The sequence below is a fragment of the Sinohyriopsis cumingii genome, chromosome 17 (assembly GCF_028554795.1).
Source record: "Sinohyriopsis cumingii isolate HCF-2022 chromosome 17, ASM2855479v2, whole genome shotgun sequence".
NCBI lineage: Eukaryota > Metazoa > Mollusca > Bivalvia > Unionida > Unionidae > Sinohyriopsis > Sinohyriopsis cumingii.
This window is the reverse complement of record NC_142977.1, coordinates 90,830,948-90,840,179: the sequence shown is the minus strand read 5'-3', so window position 1 is coordinate 90,840,179 and position 9,232 is coordinate 90,830,948. Positions and strand designations below refer to the sequence as shown.

Below are 9,232 nucleotides of genomic sequence, written 5' to 3'. Positions count from 1 at the left end.
TTCTTGGAGAAACATAATTTACTTAAAAATTTGCTTTCTCCATCAAATATGTTCCCCAATCACATTATGTTAGGTGAATTTGTCTAACTTACTGGATGACTTTTTAAGGCAGATGCAGCATCTGTATAAAGTGTTTGTCAATCATATAGTAATTATCAATGCCATTCAACGTGTATGAAAATATGACCACGATGTATACTAACATCATAATCAAGAATGAATATTGTTTATTTGTATTTTGCACTTGGTATAAGATGCATAATAAAGATAAAATTATTATGATGAGATTTTAATTTTAAGTTTTTCCAAAGTAAATATGGAAATTAACAAATAATACAAGCACCATGTACATATTTAAAGAATCAATTTTAGATGTTTGGCTAACTTGAAGTAAGCTTTTGCAATTAATCAAATGAAAATCAAACAAAAAGCAAACCAATCAAATAGATTACAGGTAACATTTTTAGAAACGTTCTCTTTAAAAAAATTAGATTAGACTTGCATGTACATCATAAGGTTCTCAATGAATATACACATATATATTTGTTTTGTATATACATAAGACATACATTCTTTTTGTACATCTCAATAAAAAAAAGATATGGAGTGGTGTCCAGATCCGAATGACCACTTTCAATTGCACAAAAAGACAAGCATGGTTTCTCTGACTAGAAATTAAATCAACCTTACACCTCACTTTTCTTCTGGCTGCCAAATGAACTATATTCAATAAGGATAATTACTGCACACTGTGGCTGTAAAGTAAACTAAATTCAGTAAGGATAATTACTAAACAGTGACTGTTAAATGGTATGTGATTGAAACCAAATTTACATGCACAACTTCCACTGAACTCTGACAATCATTAGCTTTTGTCACCTAAACAAACAGTCTGTATAAAAGGATTCAATCACTAACACTGGTCAAAGCATTCCTTACTGAACACTTCCTTATCATATACTAGTGAAATACTAATTGAACATTCTATACAAAAAAAATAATGAAAGACAGTAAAAGAAATACGGACTAATAATCTGTAAAAATAGAACATGCTGTCTGAATGGTCTGATATCAAGGTAAAATCCAAGATCCACACTCCCAGCAATGTGGGGAAAATATTATGTAATTGTTGCTTTAATTTATTATTGCTACTTTCTTAACTGGACAACAGATACATGCAATATGCTACATAAATAAACCTTTGTACAGTTCAGCTACAAAACAAAATACCAACCCAAAAGTCAACAATTTCATTTTAGTCTAAAAATGTTAGACACAAGTGTCAAATTTTACATACAGAATTAACAATAACTGGACAGAAAAACCCAAGCAATGAAATTCACATTAATATTTTTATAAATGCAGAATACAAAAGAAATATTATGTTTTTTCTCTCTCTAAACTCCGGTAAAGGCATCAAAATAACTTAAAAGGCCTGCTATTAAATTCCTTGCTTTAGTATCTTTACCAATTTCAAGCACTTCTTTGAGGAAAAACTTGCCACAACTAGAAAAGATACAATTTTCCATTCTTGTTTTATTTTAACAGGACTGAGATGAAATATTTAAGATCCTCATCGTTTGCTGATGGTTATCCAAATTTCATCCTCTGGATGGGTAACTAGACCATGCACAGGGATCACTACTTGACCTTCAACCATGTGAACTTTGAACTTTTTCAGAAGAGTCACCATGCACACTGAGGCTTCTGTGTAACTAAATCTGTATCCTGGGCAAATTCTCTTTCCGGCAAACCCAAAGGGTGAGAAGGCAAGAGTTGGTCTTTTTTTTGTGTTCTCAGGACTGAATCGATCTGGGTCAAATCTACAATGGAAAAAAAAAGTTTCATAAAAATCTGAATTTCAAAGTTTTTTCAGAACCAATGGGCAGTGATTTAAGAATATAATATGACTGAAATCTGTGTTCAGCAAGAAATGCAACAAGTCATTTTAAATATTCTGAACAATCTTGGCTGGCATTGTCATGATTAGTTGTTATGAATCTTTCAAATGAATACATGTAAAAGTCTATAACATTTCACAGGGAATGTTCAGAGTGTTACAACTGAGAAATGTTATGGGAACTGATGTTCTATTGGGTGAAAAGAATTTTCAAGAATTCATGAAGAGACCATTTCTTCATTTTAATTTATGAGTGTTGAAACCATCTCTAATATTCTTCAGCATTAACAAGATTTTCAAATTAGCTCCTGTGGTACACATAGTGAATGTCAATCTGGCATAATTTTCTTTTACCCTATGTCATAAAGATCATCCATTCCATGGAAGTACTGATAAAAAGATTTTTAAGACAGTCATCATGGCAGCCATACTGGAAGTGTGTCTGGCACCATTTTCATTTAGGATCAACTAGATATCATAATAAGTCTACTGGTTAAAACCCCAAGTTGATACAGCAATCCATTTAGACAGGATTAGAGATAACAATATTTTAAGATATTTCTGTCCATTCAGGAATAGCAGTAACAAGATTCTCTAGATGGCTGCTTTGGTGGCCATATCAGAGATCAGATCTGTTCCATTTTCATTTAAGACCAATTGGACATCAAAAGAAATTTTCTGGTGAAAACAACACATCAATGTTACTTTCTGCTGAATAAGAACTGTGATAAGATTTTTAAGATGGCTGCCATGGTGGCCATAATGAATGTCAGACTGGCATCATTTTTTTTAGGACTAGCTAGATGTCATAGTTATACAGTGCAACCCTGCAATTCGGATATAATGCGGTTGTAGTGTGGCTCCCGAAATTTCCTGTATTCATTCGCACATGAAAAAATATTTTTTGCTCACAATACATGAAATAGTGTATACAAATTTATTATCATTATGGGGAAGAGATAATTCGAATTTAATATAATCGTGGTGTGGTTCCTGAAATTCTAAATAAATGTATGTGTATTTTTCTTGTACCGGGAATTATTATTTTTAAGTACAAGAAATAGTGTGTAAAATGTTTATTATCATTTTGGGGAAGAGTTCACGTATGAATTTTAATGTAATACAGTCGTGGCATAGGTTTTGAAATTTAACATTATCAACAGGTTCTTGAAGTGTTATGCCAAAATAAACATTATCGGAAATGTTACTTATTATTGATCCATGAGTAAAGCCAGTAAGTCGTCTTTGTGATTGTCTTCAATTAGTTCTGTATACAATCGTTGCTCAAACAATAGCCAACATGTGTTTCTTCTTTAACTGCATACACAACCAAGAAGCAGACAATGCGGTGGTTGATAAATGATCTCATTGTTTAATAAACATAAAAAAACAAAAGCTGGCAACATGTTTGCTGGGCTTGGCGGTGTTATTAGACGCAATAAGGTGACCAGTAAATAATGTCCACTTTGTTAGCTGGAAATTGAAAGAGTATGAAATTGTACATGTGTTCAGCTTTAAATTTTTTTATAAAAGTGACTCGTGACCATTGCAGGCCTACTGCATTTAGTTCTCAGGTTTTACATGTGTTAGGGGTTTGCTTAAGAACTTGTTATTAATTTCCTGATTTTTTTATAAATATATTTTACCGCTATGGAAAAGCAAGTTCACAAACGACATTGATTCTCTGCACATTGCGCCAAAAATTGATTATCATTTTGGGGAGGAGATCGTGTAAGAATTTGAATATAATACGATATATAATACGATTGTAAATACATGTACATGTATTTTTCTTGCACCCGGAAAAATACTTTTTTTAAAGTACAAGAAATAGTGTGTAAAATGTTTATTATCATTTTGGGGAAGAGTTCGCACATGAATTCGAATATAATACGATCATGGCTTGGTTCTGAAATTTAACAATTTCACCAGGTTCTTGAAGTGTTATGCCAAAATAAACATTATCGGAAATGTTACTTATTATTGATCCATGAGTAAAGCCAGTAAGTCGTCTTTGTGATTGTCTTCAATTATTTCTGTATACAATCATTGCTCAAACAATAGCCGACATGTGTTTCTTCTTTAACTGCATACATAACCAAGTAGCAGACAATGCGGTGGTTGATAAAAGATTCTCACAGTTTAATAAAAATCAAAAAACAAAAGCCGCCAACATGTTTGCTGGGTTTGGCGGTGTTATTAGATGCAATCAGTTGACCAGTAAATAATGTCTGCTGGATACTGAAAGTATATGAAACTGTACATATGTTCAGCTTATAAAAATTTATAAAAGTGACTCATGACCATTGCCGGCCTACTGCACTTAGTTCTCGGGTTTTACATGGATATGGTGTTTATTTTAAAAGCTCATTATTAATTTCCTATTTTTTATTAAAATATTTTAACGTTACGGAAAAGCAAGTTCACAATTGCAAGTCGTTCTCTGCACTTAGTGCAATGATTAGTATAGTAGTTTTCACACATTTCTTTCGATATTCACAAAATCTGAAGTAAAAGTTATATGCATGCTGAAAGCATGTGCTGATTGTTAATTATTCTTGCTGTAGTCATTCAAACTAATAGGCATATGAGTGTTAATTATTGGAAATATGCAATGGATAAATTTACATGACAATGCATATGAGAAAATGTTAGCAGTATGAAATTTGTACAGACACCATTCATAGACCCTGGAATGTAATGAACTGTACACGTGCCTTGTCTTTCTTAACCTGATTTTGCTGTTAATTTTTCCCATTGAATTCAGACACATAATGATGAATTATTGAATAGTTTAAATATTATGCAATTTTTGCAATGGAATTACATATACTATGGATTAGTTGCAAGCCCTGATGGTACGATATCAGACGACAAGAAAACGGTGTTGATACTCTGTTCATGCTGTATACTGGACATTGAATCCAGACACAATAATCTGGGAACAAATTATTGAATAATGTAAATTTGTGTGCAATTTTTCAATGAATTGCATGCATTATAAATGAACTGCATGCCACAACGGCACGGCAGTAAACGGTGTTGATACCCTATTCATCATATACATTAGACATGAATACACGTATATGTGCCAATGAGTTGTTCTCTGAAAAAAGTAAAATACTGCATAACCCTGCATTAACGCAACCCCGATATTAGCGCGATCCAATTTTTTGGACCCCAATTATCGCATTATAGCGGCATTCCACTGTACTGGACATCAGATCAGCATCATTTCAGAACCAACTAGAAATAATAAGTATTTCAGTGAAAATCCATTCAGAAGGAGAAGCTGTAACAATATTTTAAAGATGGCTGCCAGTGGCCATACTGGACATCAAATTGGCTACAATTTCATATATGACCAACCAGACATCATAAGATGTCTTGCAGTGAAAACTCCATGTTAACATGACCATCCATTCAGTAGGCATAGTAATAAGATTTCAACATAGCTCCTGCAGCAGCCACTGGGTGTCTGAGCAGCACAGATTTTGGTAGAAGGTTTCAAGGCCATCCTCCAAGTAGTTTTGGAGGAGTAGTGATAACAGACTTGTGCAAATAGACAGTTGGATGAATGACAACAGAATATTCCATAACCTCTTCTGGTCTTTGACTAGTACAGCTAAGCAGGTTTGTGTCTATATAACACATCTGAGTCTGAATAATTAAAAACCTTGAAAAAATTGACAAAACTGCTGTTATGAGAATTTATTCAAGTCGTCTATATCTGTATGTAGACATAAATCCAAAAAAGTATTTAAAAATGTTACTAAAAATGTAGCAATTGCTGTAATGGCCTGAAAATAAAATCGAACCATTTACATGTCAATATAAATCTATCATTAAAATTTCATTTGTCTATCTCATGTCTGTTTTTGCTTAACTGTGCCCAAAAGATGTTCTGTCCCAAAAGGGTTTAAAATGTGCTTAAAAACAAACAAATGAATGTAATGGCTTCAAAATCTAATCAGATATATACTTATGACCATGGTAAAACAAATCAGATCATATATTTATGACCAAGGTAACACAAATTAGATCATATACTTATGACCATGGTAAAACAAATCAGATCATATACTTATGACCATGATAAAACAAATCAGACCATATACTTATGACCATGAAAAAGCATTACAAATTTAATGGATCTAAGTTGAATAGCTTTTATTATATCGGATGTATTGGCACACTGGATGTCCAGAAGGACAGCAGCAAAACAATAAATCATATTCTATCACTGAGCAGATACAAATTTCTGCATTAATAAACAATATTTACTGCTCTCATATGGTTTGTTGGAAGTGGATTTCAAATTTCTTATCATAGATAATGTACAGATCTTGATGAATTTCAAAACATAAATGGATGTTTTGCTTACTTATTTGGCAGAGGCCAGATTTTCTCATCCTGCAGCACCACTCCCAGAGCATGTATCACAGGAGTCTGAAGAACAAAAGTTAGAATCCATTTTATGACTGTTTACATCTTATCGATAAACATCCATATGACAGATCACATCTTACACACACACAAAAAATTCATTTTTATGACAGCTTACATTTTATGGACAAACACCAATATGACAGATCACATCTTACACACACACAAAAAATTCATTTTTATGACAGCCTACATTTTATGGACAAACACCAATATGACAGATCACATCTTACACACACACAAAAAATTCATTTTTATGACAGCTTACATTTTATGGACAAACACCGATATGACAGATTACATCTTACACACACACAAAAAATTCATTTTTATGACAGCTGAAATTTTATCTACAAAAATCCACATGGCAGATTACATCTGACTGAACAAAAGCATATTTTATGACAGTTTCATAGTATCAACAAAAATCCACATGACCAATTATACCTTACAGAACAATAGTGCAATTTATGACAGCCTACATCTTACCAACAAAAATACACATGACAGAACAATAATCCATATCACAGATTACATCTTACTGACAAAAACTCATTTTATGAAAACTTTCAATTTACCCAATAAATCCATTTTATGACAGTTTACATCTCACCTAAAAAACAATTTTATTACAGCTTACAACCTATCAACAAAAACCTATTTCATGACAGTTACTTCTTACCAAAATAATTTTGTTATGACAGCTTATAACTCACCTATAAAAAAATCCATTTTATTACAGCTTACATCTTACAAAAAATTTCTACGATTCCCATAATATTTAAAAACTGTAAATCTGTTTTTAAATTTCTGAACATTACTGTTGATTCAATATTATTGATGGGCAAGCTAGACCTCGAATGTAAAGTCACAAGCTATGAACCAAGCTGTTCCCCACAACTACCATATGCCATGGTAGAGCATTACACAGTTCTCTGTTTTAATATCAATGGTATTTATAGTGCTGAGAAGTATGCAACATATTTTCATACAATATGAGGGATAATGGAAATTTAATAAAAAATCTGCATACAAAATTTCCTGAATTTGAAAGTTCTGTAATATGTGTGGGTGTGTGAGATTTGGATTTTTAAGAGAGCTTTGAAAAATGTTCAGTCATATCGCGAAAGTGTCTGCAGTGAGGCAGTTAATAGTGATGTCTAGCTCTGGGCATCATGTCGCATACACGTAGCATCATGTCCCATCCTGTCACATTATCCTGACACTAGGCTGACCAGTCCTAACACTGATCTTTTGATGCTGAATACCAAGTGAGGCAGCTGCTGGTACCATTTTTATAAGTCTTTGGCATGACTCGACCAGGGTTTGAACCTGTGACCTCCTGTATCTGAGGCAGATGCTTTAATAAATTAGGCAACTGAAGCATTTGCACAAATCATGTACCTTATTCATTTATAACAAAAACTGATAAAATGTTATTTTATACAATGAAATTGTCACATGCCTGAGAAATGTGAGAGCATTAAAGCTCAAAAGAATAAAATATCCATAGTTTGCACCTTCTATAAACAAATGTATCATGGAATAATATTTGCAGCTATTTATCCATGCAAATATCCAGCATAATGTATGGAACACGCACGAATTTGCAACATAATGTATGGATCACAAAGGGAATGTATCATCTAGTGTCAGATATTGTTCCATACCGAATAGATAGATTAATGTGAAATCAACAACCATAACTAACATTAGTCATTTTATGAAAAAGGTTTTCAGTGCACTTGTTATTTTATTAATAGTAACTATTATTCATTATTCAGTCAAGCAAACAAAACACAATAGTACAATGTTATTAGTAATTATCATTTCATGCATATCACTGCTGAACAAACAATCCCCACATCAGCTCTGCTTTCTTAAAGCCTTTTTTAATCATGTCCCTTAAAAGTGCTATTTTGTCATGTGTGGAGATAATTCACATTGCATTAACTGGCTTTCAGGTACACTGAGACTTTTTCTCAAAGTAGATCTCCAAAGTCTCCCAGTGATTTTAATGTGCAATTACTTGGCTGAATAATGTTCATGAAAGCAGGACTGGAATTTTTTCTTGGTAAATTTAATAACAGATAAATCGAAGTTAAGGTATGATGCTATTTTCTATTAAATGAGATGGCAGCCTCTCCCCACAATGTGCTTTGAAAACACTAAACAGCACAACTGTCTTCTGTACATACTGATTAACAGGGTCACATACAATCAGAATCTGGTGAACAAAGGACTCTTTTGGGTCAGGCAGGGCCATGAGTTCTATGCATTAATGCTTTGTGTCAGCAATTAATAAATAACTAATTGACCTAATAAAAGCAGTAGGGATTAAGTCTGTCAACATCAGTATAATCAGTTTATATATTGTCACTCAATATGCTTTCATGTTTAATTTGTTTTTTAAATTACAAATCTATGAAATGAAGTAGCAAAAAGTAAATATATTTTTAACCAGACCATGAAATTTAATACCTATGAATTTAAAGAAGCAATGAACCAAAACTGTTGCAGATTGTAACATTTAAAATTACTTAGAATTTTAATAAGTCACAGTATCTGATAATATTGATTTATAAATGAATTTCAAAATATGATCAAGAGATAATGATCTGCATTTTGAACCAAATAAGTGTAGGAAAATCAAAATCTACCTTACTGTTCCAATGAAGCAAGTTTACAACAAGACATACCTTATCTTGATTGGTCAGATATAAAGGTTTTTGCTTAAACTTATTTGTGAGCCTTCGCAACTTACAAACCCCATATTCATTTTATCTATGACACAAAAGTCCCTTGAAGGGACTAATGCTCAACTGCCCAAAATGAATTTCCTGGAATCCAAGGTAAGTCCATTTCTTCTTTTTAACTGCTCAGCAC

At 32.6% G+C, this 9,232-nt stretch overlaps 1 protein-coding gene across 1 annotated transcript in view; it reads right to left on the bottom strand.

Moving 5' to 3' along the window:
- Positions 1–210: 210 nt before the first annotated feature.
- LOC149779404 (cytochrome P450 20A1-like) overlaps positions 211–9,232 on the bottom strand; it is a 73,255-nt gene continuing 64,233 nt past the window's right edge. The window contains exons 10-11 of the mRNA XM_089940069.1: positions 6,285–6,349; positions 211–1,823 (exon numbers count right to left, since the gene is read on the bottom strand). Coding sequence (XP_089796195.1) covers positions 1,574–1,823; positions 6,285–6,349 — 315 coding nt within the window. The 3' untranslated portion in view covers positions 211–1,573. The remainder of the gene's footprint in view (positions 1,824–6,284; positions 6,350–9,232) is intronic.